Here is a 20,694-nt window from a genome sequence, read left to right on the forward strand (position 1 = left end):
TCTGTCAGTCAAAACCTACCGCCAACCAAGAGTTTGACTTTTCAGGGGCTGCTTCCCCTTTATCAGACGTAATTTCTGTTGGTGAGAACAATTTTGAAATTGTTGAGGATGATTGCACCTTCAGTGCATCTTAAATACTTCCCATCATGTGTGTCCCCTAAAGGAGTATTTATCCAGGTAATGGTCACAGGTGGCTGGTCCGAAGAATGTTCTATTGTTGGTAGAACCAAGAGCTCAGTAGAATCTAAAGCGTTGGAGCAATTTTTTTTATCGCTAAGCAGATAATTTGATAACCCTCAAATGCTGTTGACAAATTCTATGGATGCATCCCTCATAGTGGTGAGCTAATTTAGACAATCTGACTGTTTTATAAGCTAATTCGCAACAAGGTAGCCCTTAGAGGAACAGACAATAGATATGCTTTGTATTACTTTCAGCAACCAGGGTGCCTTCCCTCACCCCCTTTTGTCAGTATTAGCACAAACAATATGGTATTCCAATCGCCATCAAGCCCTTCACTTAGAGCATTTTCCAGGCGTGGGCGGTGAACTTGTGGACCTCCTATGTCAGTCCTTTCTTCACATAAAGTTGCACCAGGTGTCATTACATTGCGGTCAGTACTTCAGAATTACCTTTACATTGCAGTACTCTACATCATGACTTTACAAATAAGATGGTAAGTTTAATTTTTTTTATATACTCATGTATATTTAAGTTTGTGTATAACTGTGTAAATGAATGTTTCATTTACATTTTAGAATATTCAGTGAATTTACATTTATTTCTAATAATTGCACACTTTTTAAATGTAATTTAAAGTAAAAAATATTGGCAATTTATTTTTCTTAATTCACGTTAAGCTCCTCAATCCTGAACCCTGGACATTCCTTACGAGACTCGCTCCCCATCCTTCCCTGAACTCCAAAAACTCTTTACTATCCCACACACTTCCATCCCTGAATGCTTAAAGCTTCTTACAATCCTTCTAAAAAACCTCTAAAGCTTTAAAAAAGAAAGATTAAATATATTCAAATTTAATATACGGTTATCTCATTTTAATACATTCATTTTTAGAAACATTAAATCCGTTTACATTAGATTTAATTATTTAATAGTTTTATCAAAATTACAATTTAGTTTTACTTTTGAACTATGTGTGTATATGTGTATATATATATATATATATATATATATGTATATATATATATGTATATATATGTATGTATTCACGTATAAATATTTAGATACATCTACATATTTACTTAAAACTATTTGTTTTAAACCAAAACTCTTCCTCCTTCAAAGCACTGACAGGATAGGTGGAAACGGGTACAAACAGCATCTATTCTTTTTCCCCTTACTATTGCTAAACGTTATATTGCCCAGTTGTGGAAGGGGACGTCTCCTCCGACAATAAGTAAATGGAAGAAAGAAACGGACATTTGTATGGGTGCGGAGATTGCAGTGTTACAGGCCCGAGACTGCCCCCAGAAACATAAAAAAAATATGGACCCACTGGGTGACATAACGTGGTATAGACCTACCACCCCTTTCATCTTTAGACTCCTGACAGGTATTGCCCCACGCACAAATGACTACTGAACGATTCACACTACATTGTTACTGTCTGTGCCTAGACTAATGTAACGTCTCTACAATCACTGGGATATGGAAATGTCTGCACTATGTTCATGTTGATCTACCTGCCAGTTGTGAAGGAGTTGCAAATGTTTAAATGCTATGGTACTCCGGACTAGTTGTTTCCTAAATATGATTGCAGGGCTATGGCCCAGACAGTATCAGGAAAACCAAATAAAATTTGTCTTTTTTTTCAAAAAGTAATTTACCTGCAAAGTAAGACTGAAAACCTACCTGCCATGTAAAGACTCACAATGTACTGACCGTAATATTATGACTCCCAATATAAAGTGTGCAAAGTATTGGTAGCTACTGTGAGAGTTTAACTCCCAAGTACTTTCAGAAATGGGCAACACCTACTAGTTAGCCAATGCAGAAAATTTCCAATACCCCGGCATGCCGATCTTCTGTCATCAGTAGCAGCTGACACCCAAATCTCAAGACTTTAGGTGTCCCGAGGGCTTTTTGCCGAGTTTTGAAATAGGAGCTGCACATCTCTTTAATTGCTCACGCTCTTATCACCAAAGCGCGATCAGGGCACCCATTTCATGCAGAGAACTGGATTACAATTACAAAAGCCCCATTTACGTACGACTAGGGACAGGAAACCACGCGGCCTGCCCCTGGCACGAGACCGACAAGAGGGATGTGCAAAAGCATGACCTCAATAGGGAGTGGAAGGGGTAGGGAGGAAATGCGCAGGAGGAAAAGTGTAGGCGAGAACTTAGGAGGGAGTGAAAGCAGGAGGGTGGTGAAGACGGCGGGAGAAGGAAAGTGAAAATGTTAAAAGTAAATGGAAGGAGGGTAGATGAAAAGATGAGTAAAGATAGAGGAAATGCATAAAATTGGAGAATAAGGAAGGTACGTGACTAAACAAATGAAGTGAGTGGCATTGGTTAAGAGAAAAGAGCTGGAGAGGAGAACTATTTTGTGAGGAAATGAAGCACGGTGAGAATATAGAAAAACGAAATCAAGACTGGGAATGGAACTATGGAGAAGAATTGAGAAGGAACAAAATGAACAATTGGGAACTGCAAGGTAGAAAGGAGAAGGAAGTAAAAGTAAATCCAAGGAATGATTGGGAAATGGAAGCGTGTTGGTAGGTTTAGCTAGGAAAAGGTGGAAATTAGGAAGGGGAATGAAGCAATTGACCGAAAGGAGGAACCATTGAGAAAAAATGTGATGCAAGATGAAGGAAGAGCCAATTGAGATGTAGGACAGACAAATGGAAAAAATGCAAGCAGTAACAAAATAATGAGGGACAAGCCAAATGAGAGGGAGAGAGCGAGCGCCCGGGAGTGCTGCATGCATGCGTTCGCAGTCTGCTGTTTTTCGAAGCACATACTTGTGCTGGTGGCGCGGCTGCGCAATCCCGCAAGCTGTATGCCGCCACAAGCACGAAGATTGTCTTCGTAAAACAGCTGAACGACTGCTAAAGGTCTCCTATGAAGTGCACTGCGTAGGCGCGACCCAAAAATTTGTTCAAGAATAAAGAAACACGTCTGCTTTGTCTAATCAAAGTGAGGCAGAAAATAGATTATGTCCAGAGCTGTCAGAACGAATGTAAACCTAAACATTAGAAATATTAAAACCTCCCTAAGGCCAGGACGACCAGTGTAGGTAGATTTTCAAGATAACTATTTATGTAAATCAATTCAGTTAGTAAATAGTCTCTAGTAATATGTATAATGTACATACGTACCCTCTATCCCTTATGTACCCGGCTCCCCACCCCTTCCTATATTATTGTGTACTTTTGTTGACTTCAAATCTTTTGTATACTGTTTTGTTCCTTTAAAGCGCTCTGATACCCTAACGGGTCAAGTTTGCACTCTATAAAACACTAAAATAAATAAATGTATCTTAATCCACTAAAGCAGCAAAAATAAATGTTTTTCTTTAATAAATTCTCATTAGAGCAGCAAGTGATTAGCGAGAAACAGGAACTTGAAATTGAGCCCTGACTATATTTAAATTATAACTGTATCTCAGTTCTTTTCCAATTGAAGATGGTGAGAATAGCCTTCTGTACAGTAGGCCCTGGGCTCATAGGTTTTAGTCATTAAAGTTGTGTGGTCCATTTTTCACGATATTACAGTTTAAGTCTTTGGAAAGGCAAAAGTTTGATTACACTTGTTCTTTCTTTACCAGGTGGTCTGGCCGCAATCATCGCGAGAAAATTGGAGTGCATGTCAGCTTTGATCAGATGTTAAATATGGAGCCCTACTGTTGCAGGGAATCAACAAACACTCTCATACCAGAATGCTTTATTTATGACCTCTCTGCAGTTGTGATGCACCATGGGAAAGGATTTGGGTCTGGACATTACACTGCTTTTTGCTACAATCCTGAAGGAGGTTAGTATTTTTCCAGAAAATTGTAATTCCTCCTCTCCTTTTCTTTGTGATTAACAACAAAACAAATGGATTGTGTTTGCATTTTCTTCCAGAAATGTAATTTCTCAAGTTTGTTGTAAAAACAGGGGCTACTGTTTAACATACCAAATTCTCCTTTGTGGTCTCCACTGATCACTAGAAGCACTAAACGTCACTCGTTTACCTGATCCTAGAGCACACTTTACAAAATAAACATTTGTACACTTCTTTGGAAAAACAAAAAAAACGGAGTAAAAATAAGAAGCAATTTTTAACAGCCAATTATAGGCTGTATTTGCCAACCTTTGCATACTTTCTGTAAGTAACAATAAATAACTACAATTGGAAAATAGCCACTGATTAATAAGTGACAAACTTTTTAACAGGCAAAGTGAGAGAAAAGCAGGGTAATATCGCTAAATAGGCTGGAGCCTAGAGATGATGAGCTGTCACTGCTCCTTTGAGGAAGGACGCTGGCACGAACAGGGCATGATGGAATACTGGTGTAGTTTCTCCAGTTCTATCCCTTTTTTTGGCTCCTGTCAACAGGAGCGTGTTGCGCAGAGCTTGGCATTTTTGGCCTTTTCCCCCCCGAGAACTCAACCTTTCAAAATTGGTTTTGCTAACTGCCTCTAGAGGCAGGAAGTGTTTTTTTTGTCATTAGTTTTTCATTGGGTTTTTAAAGGCTCAAATCTACAGGCAGGCATTTCAATCGTCAACCTGTAAATATAAGCTTCCCTAATCACCTGCCCTCCAACACCGCCCCTGAGGGACCACCACATTGAAACAGTCCAGATGCGTTGTAGTCCAACACCTTATATCACAACTTTTTTACATGCCTACAGCCATTGTCGTTTTTTTTCTGTTTAATCCTCTGACATTCCAACTAAAGAGTGACAAGTCGGTGTGCATGGATAAGCCATCACGTGCCATCTGGAGAAGTGCTGAGCCCTGCGTGTAAGCGCGCATTGCGAAGAGCTACGTACCTTATGAAAATATCAAATAAAAGTCATGGTATTCTTTTGAAAACACAGCATATAACTCCCCTCCACCCATCCCTGCTTACCCCATCGTAGGGACTTAACCTTTTATCAAATAAGCAACATGCATAATTTCTCTCCCAACATAATGATGAATAATAATCGCTCATATGCATCCCAACCAATGAACCAATTAAAGGTGATAAATACCTGGGGTGGAGACAAATCCCTCGACGATCCACCGACGTGTAGAATATACAACTATAAAACTGTAAAACGATGTGATCTATAGCCACACAATGAAAGCAAAATAGCATCCCATCAGCTGAAATGTCACCAATCTGTCTGAAGTAAACAACTCCACGCTGACTGCTAAAACACTCTGCGGCGGAAAGGAGCCAGCCAAAGGCCCAAGCTGAGAGCCCCCCGCTTGTTTGAGGTCCCAACAACATTCTTGGGCCTCTGTAGGTGTATCACACACACGAGTCTTCCCAGCCACGTCCACACTGTCAGGCAGGGTAGAGCATGCCGTACCGGAGTCCCAAGTTTCTCAACGTGGCTTTCACTCCCGCAAACTTCATCTGTGCCTCTTGCACCATTGAAGTCAGGGAAAATCGATTCAGTTGACCCCTGTCAGGACAAGGTTCCCATCTCACGCGATAATCTTAGCGCCATGTCGAGGTCTCGAAAGTTCAACAGGCGATCCGTCTGGGGGCAGCGTCCAGATTAGGACGGTGGCCCAATGAACGGTGAGCTCGCTCAATCAGTAACATGGGCATGAACGCTTCTTTACCAAACAAATCTGTGAGCACTGTTTCTACGAAGTGGTCCATTCTGCCAGTGGACTCGGCAATTCCAAGAATCCGCAGGTTATTATGTCGCCTCTGGGCTTCCAAGTTTTCGTTTTTCAAAGCTATAGACTTTAAAAATGTTTCCATGCGGTCCAGCTTTTTCACGGACTGCGCCGCTCCGTCTTCGAGATCGGAGACTCTTCCCTCTGCTGTGTCTAGTCGATGATCTTGCACGTCGAGGGGCCCCCCATTGTATCTAGTCTTTTATCTAAAGAGTCTAACCCGCCCTTTATTGAACGGAAGCCTGCCCACCATGATGGCGTCTCGGCAGGGGGGAACTTCCGTTGTGCGTGTTTATTCAATGCTGCAGAATAAAGAAGCCACAAGTGTCCTGCCTTTAGCCCCCTCCCCCCCTTGACACTCTGGAACATCCACGCTCCTTATTGATACTGTATGTGGTCTGCTCAATGGCAAACATACCTTGCAGACCCAAGATGAGCAATGTTGTCAGCCGCGCCGCGATCACGGCGCTGCAGCCAGTCTCAAAGAGTGGGTCTCGCGCACCGCGGCAAGCCTCTACAGTCCACCATCCTCCCTGCGCACACAAGCTGGTGAAATCACCCTGCCAAGAGGCAGTCCCCCAGGCTCACCCGCGACCCCTATTGCCGCAGGGCCTCCGGGGTAAAGCATGCCAGGCAGCAGGCGTGTTGCAGTGAGGCGCAGGAGGCTAGCAGTCAGCTCGCTCTTAGCACGATACAAATGGGCCCGACCGCTGCCGGGAACAGCTGATAGCGGCCGCCGTGTCTTGTTCGCGTCTCTAGGTCGCAGACCGTAATCGGACCCCCCTAGCTCCAAGTCCTCAACAAAGCAGGGTGACGTTAGGCGCATCGGGGATCACAGCTCGAGGCCTCCCCAATGTCGAACAATGCCGGGCGTGCGCAGTGTGACGCAGCCACCTTGCAGCGGCGGCGCTCTTTTCCTCAGTGTATCTCGGAAACTATTGCGCCCAGAGTAACCGGAATCATCACCTCTTCGGTTGTCAGAATAGCTTGCTTTTGTAAGGCTATAGAGTCAGGATGTGAGGCTGATCGGTGGAGCTGCAGAGCTACACGCCCCCGCCTACAGCCATTTTATGATATATTTCTCTTTGTCAAATGGGACCAGGGTGCACAGTCTGGTCGGGCAATACAGATCTCAGTTCTCATTACGTTTTTTCAGAACGGAGACTCACATTTTGTTGAATCAGTGCCATTCCTTTTAGCTCATATGCGACCTTTTCTTGTGTTAGTAAATACCAGAGGCACTGGTGCCATCTTTCTGGTAACTGCCAATGTGCTACTCCTTGATCCTAGTAGTGTTTGCTTGGCTACTATTAGTAAGTGAGAAATGTGCTTCCCTCTGACAGAGTATAATGGGTAGGTTTTTGCTGCTGGGATCCCCAAGATTATGGATGCTGGGTTGTTACTCCCTGCCCCTCCCTCAATCTGTGATAAGGTATTTGGAAAAGCTCCCCAGATGTCTAACACATAATAAAATGCTACATGCATGTGCTTTATAAGAAGGCCAAGGACTTTGGTTATGAGAATTAACTGTACCTTTTACAGATTAGAACAAATAGTCTCCCCGCCAGGGGTGGGGGGCTAACAGAGCTGTGCTCCTGAATATAATGATGCCCTATAGGGTCTGGATTAAAAGGACCATAACCACTATAAGTCAGAGAGGATTACCCCTGACATATAAGGTCAAAATAAATCAAAGTAGGGCCGCGGACCAGTAACGTACTTTGGCTGGATAACTGCTTAACAGAGTATTTCCATCCCAACAAGTGGTTACCAAATCACAGCAATTTTTAAAATCTGTTTGACAAAGACCACTTGGCAGTTGAAACGAGTTACCAGGTTGTGTGTGGTTGCAATAAATAACTCATGTAAGCGTACTAGAGCGTGATAGTCTGTTTTTACGGGACTCAGGCTGTTGGAGGTGTGTATGTTGTGTGTGTGGGTAGGGTGTGGGTAAGTGTGTAATGTGTGTGTGTGTGTATATATTTCGGGCCAGGGGCAAAAGTGGAGTGCTCTACCAGAAAATACAAAGTCCAGTTTTGGCATTTAAATAGTTTTTAGTAGTTTAATGGTGCCTCTTGTTGAACCAGTCTCAGCCCAACTGCCAAAGCCAGTGGAGCTCTCCAGTTCAGGGGAACTTTCAGAGGAGGGCCAGCACAATGAAGACCACTGGTAAGGGAGGCCATCACAGCCAGCCCCCTCTTACTCCAGCTTTGAGCCCCAAGCCAGCTCACAAAGCACACTACCTTCCTGCCAATACCCCAGCACTGCAAAGCAGTGCTGGAAGAAGAGGCACCCCTCTTCAATGAACAGGACAGGCAAGGAGTTGACTTGCTTCCATATGGAACTATCAAGAACCCCACCACGCATTAGATCAAAGAGAAGCTCTTGCAACAAACATGAGAAAATGGGACTGCTCAAGGAAATCCTAAACAGACATGCAATGTTAAGATTACTGTGAGAACAGGAAAACCACCCGGGGCCTGCTTCTATTGAATAAATTAATAAATCTGCAAAAGTACAAGATAGTCCTGTTGCAAGAGGTCATGCAGTGACGTCGGAATAGACACTGAGGCACCTATAGACCTCAAGGATGCCAACCTGCACATGCCAGAGAGCACCACACGATGTTCCCATGATTAGTTGTGGACAAGGTACATTATCAGTTCTGCGTTTTGGGATCAAATCTATACCAAGGATATTCACAAAGTGCCTTGCTCTAGTGGCATTACATTTGAGACGAGATGCATGTCTACCCCTACCTAGACGATTTGCTAGTAAAGACTAGATTGTTCACAGAGTGCATAAAGAATATTAACACTGTCACACTCACTCCACTAATTGGTGTTCTACCTAAACATAGGCAAGTCATCACCAAACGACGTTCTGGGAGCAAGACTAAACTCTGACGAAGAAAAAGCCTTCCCGACCTGCATAAGAGCTTTGGCACTGACAGACCCAACTCTTATTTACCATAAAATACTGTCTCTGACATTGAGGATAGATAGGAAAGTAATGGGAGCAATAGCATCCTGCATAGCCCTAGTGGCACACAAGACTACACCTGAGACCGGTTGACCACTGGCTGCAGTTTCACTGGTCTTTGGCGCCTGGAATTTTAGAGGATCTAGTGGTGTAGAGAAAGGACAGTGGTGGAACACAAAAGCATTACACTGGGCAGGCCTCTGAAACATCCAACTCCCTCAGTGACCAGCATGACCTATGCATCCCTCGCAGGTTGGTAGGCTCACATGGGAAAATTAAACATCGGGGATATGGAGGTCGGATGATGCACTAAAATACAACCAAACTGATCTCAAAATAATTTTTTTCGCCATTGAAATCTTTCCAAAACATGTCAATGAAAGAACAGTTCTGATTTAAAAAGGACAATACAGCCACGATGACTTCAACAAACATGTGGGAACAAGGTCACAACTGTCCCAGCAAGAGCAGGTCATATGAAATGGATCATCCTGAAGAGGATAGCACTTGTCCCTTTTGGGGGTTCAAAACACAGAAGCAGATGGGTTAAGTATACCTACTTACTCATCACTCAAGTGACCTGTTTGCAACACCAAAGAGTGCAAAGTGCCAAAACTTTGCATCCAAGTACCCACACACAGTCTGAGGGGAATGTCCTGTCAATAGTCTGACCATGGAGCTTTACATTCACTTCCTCCCAATTCCGGGGATACCCCTGGTGTTAAACAAGTGCAGACAGGTACCAATAACGCTGATGCTTATCTCTCATTATTTGGCCAGGAAGTGCTACAGGGCAAAGTGGAAAAGATTTATACATTTGTGTAACAAAGAGCAGAAGACAATTGTGCACAAGAAACCACGGTGGTCAGGTACCTCACCCACCTTCTAGATGAGGGGCTATCGTATACCTCTCGAAGATCCTTCTCTGACATAGTGGCATACACTTTAGGGGCCCTTGGAAGAAGGTTCTTAAAATTCCCAGTGATTAAGAGGTTCCTGGAAGGGGCAAGGAGTGTAGCCTCACAAAGGACTGTCTGCACCGCTATGGAATCTAAATCTCATGTTGACACAACTTGTGATGTCCCCATTTGAGTCTATGCACAAAGCAGATCTCATATGCCAGATACAATACGGCCTTCCTAATTGCAGTCCCGTCCTTATGAAGAGGATTGCAAAATCCCAGTTTACAAATACAAAAGGACAGACTGGTAAAAGTAAACTCACTTTTTTAACCAAAGGTCATCTCAGACTTCCATGTTAATCAAGCAGCATTGCTGCAAGGCTTTTTCTGAGATCCAAAAGCTCGGGCAGAAAGAGCCCTACACTCACTGGAGCTAAGGACAGTCTTGTATTGCTTACAGGAAAGATCAGGAAAGCAGGCAAGTTCATCTCATTCGCACCAAGCAAGGATGCACCTGTCAGCAGGGGGATAGTCTAAACAATCCAGACATGCTACAGAACAGCTGGTGTTTGGCTATCACAGACACCAAGACTACACTCTTCAAGGATGAAAGATGCCACATTAGCGTTTATAGCAAATGTCTCCATAAAAGGTATTTGTATGGCGGCCACATGGTCTTCCGGACGCCTTCACAAAATGTTGATGCATGGATATCCAAGCAACAAAAAAGGGAAAGCTGGGACGGAAAGTACTAAAGCACCTGTTTACATCCTCAAACTAATACCAACCCAAACTCCAATGAGGGACAATACTATTCTATCATCAGTGCATAGCATGTGTATCAGGAAAAGATTCACACTAAAAAACAAAACTGTTACTTATCTATAGGACTAGATTTATGGCTTGAAGAGTTTTCTTGATTCACATGCACCTTCCCGCCTCCCCAGAGATGAGGAGGCTGTTAAACGAAGTCAATGAGGAGTGAGAAAATACGAGGAAGGCACACAAGGATAAAAGTCACCAATTAAAAGGGGAAACTATCTGAAGATGGCAACAACATATAAGAGCTTCCTGGTGGTGGCTGACGTCTGAGGAAAGGACAAGGCATCCAATGACACCACCCAAATGAGATTAGCATTGGAAATGCAATGAGTCTCGCATTTGTTGGGGTTGAAGCTATTGGCGTTGTAAATGGTAGTGTTTTATACATATAAAAATATATGTCCACCCCTCAATAAAAAAGAACTATCTTTTTCTGTAGTATTTGATACAGAATGAAGTACGTACTCCTTTATTTTGAAGTGCTCTTCTGTTTCATATACTTCAAGTAATGCAGGGCGATTTAAATATGTAAAATAAATACAATAGTCTTCTACTGTGCAATGCTTTTTCTATGAAAAACATGCATCATGGCAGCCGTGCATGCATTTTTTTTTATTAAAGCACTCAATTTGCTGCTCAATTTGGAACAAATGGCTTTCTGATATCCGTAGAAGTTAGACATTTATGTGAAAATAACCCTCACCATTCTTTTAAAAACATGTACATTCATAGTGGTATGGAATCTGCCTCTGTGAAGCAAAAGCATGCAAAAGTTGTGTAATGCTACCATTCGTGCAAAAAAGAAAATTCCTTCATATTTGTCAGTATCAGTTGCTTAGGCTGCAGATGCATTTGGAGGGCTTGTGAACAGACAATGGAACACTTAGGCTAAAGTGGGGGAGAACTGTGGGTATAGCATACCCGCTTTAATATATATATATATATATCAGTTCAGACCTCTTTTAAAAAGCAACCGCCCCTGAATGGTTAATGCCAGCCTTGAGCTTCCACCATCTGAAAGCAAATGGAAGGAGGGGTAGAAAGAAATAAAGAAGAAACATGCCTTCTCACCATGGTGCCCTCTAGCAAAAAGATATTGTGTGGGACTGATTAATCACCAAATGGAAAAGCTGCTTGTGAACTGGTATAGACTTTAATTGCTGAAGCTTCATGATGACAAAGATTTATTTTTGAGAGGTAACCTAAAGGTGTTAGTAGCAGAGTTCTTGAGTGTGTACATTTAATGGACAATTCGCAAAAATTGTTTGCACTTGGTTCAGTCTGTGTATTATTAAAATATATATATTGAAAGCACTTGTTTTATATTAAACACAAAATTACACACTTTGAGGCAGCCCTATAATGTGTGTGTGATCACATTTTAAAATAATAATTTACATATTCACAGTGCTTTCTTCACAGGCTAGTAACTCAAAGCACTATAAACGAGCGTCACTATTCCCTGATGCGCCAACAGGAATACAGTTCTAAAACGCTTTGGTTACACAGACTACAGTAATCATCAAATTAACATGTTGAAATTTCATAGTGTAAGAGTGCATTTCCCAAGCAATAATGGAAAGAAATTAGGTGAACTGTTTGTGTATTGGCGATACCAAAGGGGATGATGGACGGAGTGTTTGAGCAAATCAAACCCCCACCCCCAGTCAACTGATCTGGCTTTAATCGATCATCATTCTTTAGCTCACTCCACCACCCCAGTTCTGACATGGCCATATGCAAATCAGTCTGACCCTGTGCCTCATGGGAACAGTCTAGCCCGAACCAAACCATGTCTTCCCTGAACTGGAAACCAGCATCCTGGGACCGGTTTCTGGCCACTCAGCTGTCATCAGCCAGGCTAGCTTGAATCCAATGGCAAAGTGAGCAAGGGACCCAGGTCTGGGCATACCCTGCCAACTTACGGCGAACAAAGCGATACCAAAGGGAATGATGGACGGATCGTTTGAGCAAATCAAACACTCACCCCCAGTCAACTGATCTGGGTTTAATCCATCATCATTCTTTAGCTCACTCCACCACCCCAGTTCAGACATGGCTACATGCAAATCAGTCTGACCCTGTGCCTCATGGGAACAGTCCAGCCCGAACCGCCAAGGCATGTATTTCCTGGACCGGAAACCAGCATCTGGTACCGATTTCTGGGATATCAGCCGTCATCAGCCATGCTAGCTTGAATCCAGTCCCTTCCTCACTTTGATACTGGATTCAAGCTAGCCTGGCTGATAACGGCTGAATAGCCAGAAACCGGTCCTAGGATGCTTGGTATCGGTTTGTGTATTGACAGCAGCTATAAATATTTACCTTGATAAGAAATCCAAAATCGGGATCGTAAGATAGCGATTTCAAGTATTTTGGGATTTATGAACAGGTCTTTCAACTTGTAATACACAATGTCCCATGCGGCCATGTTATGCATATGTAAACTGTGCGAGACTTGCTTCTGACATGAAAGTATTTGTGTAAACAATAAATATATTTATGTGTATTACAAATTGAGAACATTCAAACATCTACCTAATAAGTCAGTTAGCAATTCAATCCAGTTCTCGTTTCTCACGTTTGCATGTTTAGTTATTAGTAGAGGGCTAACCTAACGAGAAACTGAGAACTGAAAGGGAGGAACGGAAGAGTCAACAAGGGAGAAGACTATTACAAACTATTCAAGATCATCTAACAAATATCCAGATTTTGTGTTTAGATTTTTCTTTCACAGCTCGTCAGCAAAGTAAACAATGCTAATATAAAACACCTGTAATGGTGCCGTAGTACTGGGAGAGAAAATGGCCCTTCAGACTCCACGTTAAAACAAGCAGTGTTGTGAGGGTGCAGTACCACAGACTCTCACTAGTTCTTAGGACCTCTTTTGGCCACATAAGGTACTGCACACTGGGGTGCATGGGATCCATGTTCGAGTGTGGTGTAGGCTCAACATCCTGTGGTAATAGGTTGATCCTTTAATTTCCCCTGAGCACCTGGATAGGTGCACTATATAAATAAAAACTCCCAATTTAAAGTAAGGATAAGAAATCAATGTATCTATCTTGGAGGTGGGGTGGGCAAGCAGTGTTGTGCAAGTGGGTTATGGGAAGGAGATTAAATGAGGACACAGCCCTGCAAATCATGCAGAAATTGACAAACTGGCAAAACAAGCGAAATTAGCAGTGGCCTTGGAGGGGTGGTGGGGCCTGTGAGCCGTGTTTTGTGAGGGTTGATGGGGAGGATGCGGGGAAATTGAAGTATGGCCAGCAAATGAAGGTGGACTTAAGCACAAGTAAAACGGAACACTTAACTTTTTGGTTGGCCTGCCTCTTGCCTCGTTATCTCAAAGTATAAATAACCTGAACAGTAAGAACACATGTAAGAGGATACCGTATTCCAAAAAGAGGGACTAATAAGGTTATTCACCAATGAAAAGGCAGCATTTATAAAGGACAGCAAGAGGAACCAATGAAAAAGATGGCCTTTTTTTCAAGCCCATGTCCTAGGTACAGCAGGTCTCTTGGAGACTAGAGACATGCTGTATTTTAGGCGAGACCTAAAAAAGACTACCAAGATAATTCTGGACCCAAAATGCACATCATGTAAATCCCCAAAATTCTTCCAGTTGCAAAACTACTACAGGTAAGTTCTCTTCATATCTGGCCAAAAGTTGACCACTTCAAGCAGACAGGACCATACCAGTAATTCGGGAAATAGCCAAACTGCAGAAGAAATTGTGCAAGCAAGATAAAAAAGCAGACTTTTTCAGTCTGTTGCCAGGTTTTGCAGCGTGAATCTTTCTGGATTCACTATGCTGTGCATTATTCCGCGGTCTTGTGGTTGGGTCCGGATTCGTAGTCTTTTCTTTGTTTTTTTTTTTTTTTTTTGTAGCCCAGGTGGGCGTCGGCGTCACACCCCTTTGGATGTATTTCCGGTGACGTCGGCATGCTTCCTGCGGAAGCTCCCACTCTTGGGCGCCATCTTCAGATTCTTTTTTTCCGCGGTCGGGTCTGGATCGTTCCCGTTTGGGCTCCAGACATTTTTGGAGAAAGAAGAAAGAAAATACAGAAAAGACGAGGAGAAGTCATCTGAAGACTGCAGGGGACTTCATCGACGAAAAGCCGGCAAGGAGAAGGCGTTTTTTCATCGAGATCATCGACGACCGTCGACGAACACGCGACCAGAGAGGCCCTGGACGCTCGATGATGGACAACACGCTGTTCAAGTTCTGCCGTAACTGCCACCACAAGTACGTGCAGAAGGACCAGCACCCGGTATGCAACCTTTGCCTACCGGTGAACCACGAAAGCGGAGACTGCAACGCCTGTTCCGCCTTCGCCCCGAAGACCCTTCGTGTGAGAGAGAGGCAGAGGGTAGCACACGCCACCCTGCAGGGGAAGGCCCCGACTCGTCCCTCTACGAGCTGGGGATGTCCTCCGAGGAAGAAGACAACGCTGCCGCCGAAGACTACAGCTACACGGTCGTAGAGACCGATTACACGAAGACTTCTGACAAGGTAGGAGACTCTTCGGCCCCCAAGAACCCGAGAGACTCTGAGTCTAGAAAAATCGAGGGCAAGACCCCGAAAACACCGACGCCAAAAAAGGCGGCGTCCGCGACTACTCCCAGGCCCAGCGGATCCTCCGAGAAGGAGTCCCCGGCGCCGAGGGCTGCTGATCAGCAGAAAATGTCAAAAATCGTCCCCGAAAAGGATCGATCGACGCCGAGGGAGAAAGACCCAAAACTGACGACGACCAGAGACCCAAGATCCGGTCCGACGTCGAAAACTTCGACGCCGAAAGGTACGGCGACGAACCATCCGCCGAAAAGAACGGCCGAAAGAAGAGAAGGCGCCTCGAGGCCGAAATGGAGAACATCATGCAGCGGAAGAAAGATTTCGATGCAAAGATGAAGGCCTTCACGATCCCTCACAAGACCAAGCCACCGGTGGTGGAGGCAGTCGAGGAGGAGGAAGAGATCGCCGAAGTCGTCGAGGAACAAGACCAGGACGTCGAGGTGATTGACGACCAGAGGAGTACGAGAATCCCTACGATAGTTACAACTATGGGGAGGAAGAGGAAAGCAGGACAGACGCAGACTCGACACCCTCTGACCTACAGGAGGTAGATTACATAGATGTCGACACCGACAGCCCGGAGGAGGTGGTCGACACTTACCCCTCGAGGCCCTCGCCGCCGGACGACATCGGGGCCTACAACTCGGTGATACAAGCTGCCACAGCAGCTTTCAAGCTCAAGCTCGACGAAGAGAAGCAGAAAGCAGACTTCCTTCTAGAAACATTGCTCCCAACACCGAGGAGCCAGTTCCTTCCAATGCTCGAGAGCGTCTTGGCTCAGGGGAAGGAAGCTTTCAGGGAGCCCGCAACATGCAAGGCAGTAACTCCCAGAACTGAGAAGAAGTACAAGCATTCCACAAAGGACCCGGCCTACATTCAGGGCACGGTCTCCGCAGACTCCATTTTCACGGCCACAGCAAGGAGGAGGGCTAACGTACCCACTACCTCGGACCCACCACCGGATAAGGAGAGCAAAAGGATGGATCTGGTGGGCAGAAGGATCGAACGGAATGCCGCGACCCACTGGCGCATGGCTAATTCCAACGCCCTGATAAACAGGCACATGTACCAAATCATGGAGGGGCTGGGGCAGTTGGTGAAGGACTTGCCCCAGGATGCCAGGCAGAAGGCCGAAAAGCTGGTTGAAGAGGGAAAAAACGCGGCAAATTCTTGCCTTAAGACGGCCCTGGATGGGGCAGACACCGCCAGCAGGCTCATGATGATGGGCGTCACGGAAAGGAGGCACGCCTGTCTCAGGATATCCGATTTCAAACCGGAGGTGCAACACAGCATCCTGAACACACCGTTCAACGGCAACACGCTTTTCGGAACAACAGTTGATGAAACGCTCAGTCAACTGAAAAAAGATAACGAAACTGCAAGATCCATGGGAGCATTGCAGTTCAGAGGGAACAAGAGGGGCACCCCGTCACGGAGGCCCGGCGGGAGAGGCGGAAACCAGCCAGGTACATCACACCAGGCTTTCCAGCAAACGCACCAGGCAGACTCGCAGACTCAGCATGGTCAGCAGAAGCAGTCCTGGCAGTACCAACAAAGAGGCCAGTCCTTTCGAGGGAGAAATGGACGGGGACAAAATAGAAGAGGGGGGCAGCAGCCCACCTCTAAGTGACTTCAAAAAACTCCGTGTGCCCGCCCACAAAAAAGATCCCAGGGGGCAGCACGTACAGATGGGTCAAGACAAACTAGACACCTACGACCACATGACACCAGTGGGAGGAAGATTAAGATTTCACCTCCGAGAGTGGAGAGAAATCACATCAGACAAATGGATCCTCAACATTATCCAATTCGGATACTGCATAGAGTTGGAGGGGAGACCAACAAGCAGAAAACCAAAAAGAAAGCCACTAGCAGGCAAGCAGCTGCAGTGTCTGCAGGACGAGGCAAAGGAACTCCTGCGGAAGGAGGCCATAGAACAGGTACCCTTCAAGGAAAGAAACACAGGAGTATACTCAACGTACTTCCTGGTACCAAAAGTAGACGAGACAATGAGACCCATTCTCGACTTACGGTTCATGAACAAATTCATAAGAACGCAAAAATTCAAAATGACCTCCCTGCAAGAGGTGCTCCCACAATTGCAGATCGGGGACTTCATGGTCACAATAGACCTCAAAGACGCATACCTGCACATTCCAATGAACAGAAAGCACAAGCGCATGCTCAGGTTCACCATCGGAGAAAGCCACTACCAGTTCACGACACTGGCCTTCGGACTAAAGTCAGCACCAAGGGTCTTCACAAAGTGCCTCGCAGCAGTCGCAGCGCACCTACGAAGGCAAGGAATACACGTATACCCTTACCTGGACGACTGCCTGGTGAAAGCAAACTCATACCAGAAATGCAAGCTGCACGCACATACAGTGACAAGCACGCTCATAAACCTGGGGTTCTCCATCCATTGGAAGAAATCAATGGAGCCAGAACAAGTGAAGATCTTCCTGGGAGCACAGATCAACACCTTACAGGGCAAGGTGTTCCCCAGCGAGAAGAGGGCGAGGGCGCTGGTGAAGGAAACTCGCCTCTACCGGAAGGGACAAGCTCGGACAGTGAGGACTGCGAGCAAGATCATGGGGATGATGGCATCATGCATCCACCTGGTACCGAATGTACGACTCCACATGAGACCCATTCAAGAATGGCTACAGGAGCAATGGTCACAAGCTACAGGCAGTTGGGAGGATCTAGTGGTTGGAACGCACGCAGTGCAGAAGGAGATGACATGGTGGACCATGGAGAACATAGCAAGGGGAAAGCCTCTAACGCCCCCAACGCCAACAGTGACCATCACCACAGACGCATCCCTGAAGGGATGGGGCGCTCACATGGAGGACCTCAAGGTGAGGGGACTGTGGACACCAACAGATGCGACAAAGCACATCAATTACTTAGAATTGAAGACAATCTTCCTTGCACTGAAAGCCTTTCAAACAAGACTGTACAAACACAAGGTGTTGATACAAACAGACAATACCACTGCGATGTTCTACATCAACAAGCAGGGGGGCACACAGCCCCGCTTTCAACGCTGGCGCAGGAGATATGGAGATGGGCCATCCCTCTCGATAGACCTGCTAGCCATACACCTGCCAGGGAAAGACAACATACAAGCAGATTGGCTCAGCAGGCAGACATCGGCATCCCACGAGTGGGAGCTCAATGCTCAGGAGACAAGGCGCCTATTCGACAGATGGGAACTCCATCGGTGGACCTGTTTGCCACACGCCAGAATGCAAAATGCCAAAACTTCGCATCCAGGCAGCCCGAGGAAGGGTCACTAGGGAATGCCCTATGGATAGATTGGTCAAGGACATTTGCCTACGCCTTTCCCCCGATACCACTGATGCACAGAGTACTGAGCAAGTGCAGAGCGAGCAACATGACACTGATACTGGTCGCACCACAGTGGGCGAGGCAGACATGGTACTCGCAGATCATGGAGATGAGACAGTATGCACCCCACAGATTCAGCAGGAGGAAAGACTTACTCTCCATGCAGAACGGAGAGGTGCTACACCCAGAGCCAGAGAGCATGAGCCTAGCGTGGCTCCTGAGGACATAGAGTTCGCACATTTAAGATTGCCAGAAAGTACCCTGAAGGTCCTGCGGGAGGCAAGAAGGCCTAGCACTCGGAAGTGCTATGTTGCGAAATGGAAAAGGTTCACAATATGGTGCAGACAAGAAAGACTTCACAATAAAATGAAGAATGACTCCACAGTGCTAAAGTACCTGACGCACTTGCTAGAGAAGAACCTTAGCTCATCCTCTTTGAGAGTTCACTTGGCAGCGATAGTCGCCTACACAAGGGGAGAAACTTGCAGGAGTTTCTTCATATCACAGGTGGTGAAGAGATTCCTAGAAGGCGCGAAAAGGATCGCACCACCCAAGCGGGTGCCGCCACCTGCATGGAACTTGAACATAGTCCTAACGGAACTCATGAAGGAGCCCTTTGAACCGCTCCACAAGGCGTCCTTAAAGATGCTAACTATGAAAACAGCTTTCCTGGTTGCAATAACGTCCTTACGCAGAGTAAGCTAGCTTCAGGCTCTGACGCTACAAGAACCCTACATACAAATACACAATGATAGGGTTGTGATGAGGACTGACCCACACTTCATGCCGAAGGTGGTATCTAAATTTCACATGAACCAGTCTATACAGATACCGAGTTTTTTCCAAAAAACAACTGCCACAGAGCGAGCTCTGCACACCCTGGACGCCAGAAGGGCAGTCATGCACTACATTGAGAGGACGAAGGGACACAGGAAAACAAAACAGTTCTTTGTGTCATTCGCCAACAGTTACATGGGAAAAGTAGTAACCAAAAAGACCATTGCACGATGGATCGCACAGACTATTCAACTCTGCCACAAGCGTGCAGGACAAGAGCTAGCAGAGGGGACTCGTGCCCACTCCACTAGGAAAAAGGGTGCTACAATAGCCTTCCTGGCTAACACACCCATACAAGACATATGCCTGGCGGCAACATGGGCTTCGGTGCACACGTTCACGAAGCACTACTGTGTGGACATACAGATGAACAAGGAAGCTCAAGTTGGACAGAAGGTGCTACAGCACATATTCAATACCCAACGCTCATCTTCCACCCAACCGCCACAGAGATGAGAAACCGCTACAAAATCTATGCACAGCATAGTGAATCCAGAAAGATTCACGCTGCAAAACGAATAGTTTTCTTACCTGTCGGTGTAGTTTTGCAGCTTGAAGATCTTTCTGGATTCACTAGCGAACCCACCCACCTCCGCCAGAAAGATGAGGCTGGAGAGAGAAGAGGTGGAAATAGAATAAGTGGAAAATACTTTGAAGGTACAAAGCGGTAACATATCACCTGAATAGAACATTGCCATTACTTCGGAAACAAAAGAAACACGGAAAAAAAGAACCCGAAGATGGCGCCCAAGAGTGGGAGCTTCCGCAGGAAGCATGCCGACGTCACCGGAAATACACCCAAAGGGGTGTGACGCCGACGCCCACCTGGGCTACAAAAAAAAAAAACCCAACCACAAGACCGCGGAATAATGCACAGCATAGTGAATCCAGAAAGATCTTCAAGCTGCAAAACTACACCGACAGGTAAGAAAACTATTCGTTATGGAACACTATCCCTACAGATTTCTGCAGTGCTCCTAAACTGCGGAAATTCTGAATGAAGTTTAAACTCACCTTTTACAAACTATCAAGCCATCCCCTCCCAATTAATAGGAACCCACTTGTTTCCTCTCCATAACTATCACAAATTGTACCAATGTCCTCTGCTTGTTAGTCAACACTTCATTGCTTTCTAAGTTTGTATTAATTAATATCACTATATATGTATATGCCTGAAGCAATTACACTTCATATAGACCAGAGAGCCCATTAACAAGTATTTTGTTAGGTTCAAACTATGGCATCAGAAAGACTTGTGTATTCTGGATGTTGGGACATAATTATTTGTATTAGATGAAGCTTTCTTTGGCAAATTGAAATGAAGTGCACCTCTCTGGCCTTCATCAGCAATGTGTCCTGTTTGTAATGCGACT

General features: G+C 45.3%; 1 protein-coding gene across 2 annotated transcripts in view; it reads left to right on the plus strand.

Moving 5' to 3' along the window:
* The window catches only part of USP44 (ubiquitin specific peptidase 44), a 156,828-nt gene that overhangs the window by 119,346 nt on the left and 16,788 nt on the right, over nt 1-20,694 (plus strand). For both annotated transcript variants that reach the window (XM_078675889.1, XM_078675899.1), the window contains exon 5: nt 3,790-3,995. In XM_078675889.1, the coding sequence (XP_078532015.1) occupies nt 3,790-3,995 (206 nt within the window). The remainder of the gene's footprint in view (nt 1-3,789; nt 3,996-20,694) is intronic.

The sequence above is a fragment of the Lissotriton helveticus genome, chromosome 1_1, assembly GCF_964261635.1.
Source record: "Lissotriton helveticus chromosome 1_1, aLisHel1.1, whole genome shotgun sequence".
Taxonomy (NCBI): domain Eukaryota; kingdom Metazoa; phylum Chordata; class Amphibia; order Caudata; family Salamandridae; genus Lissotriton; species Lissotriton helveticus.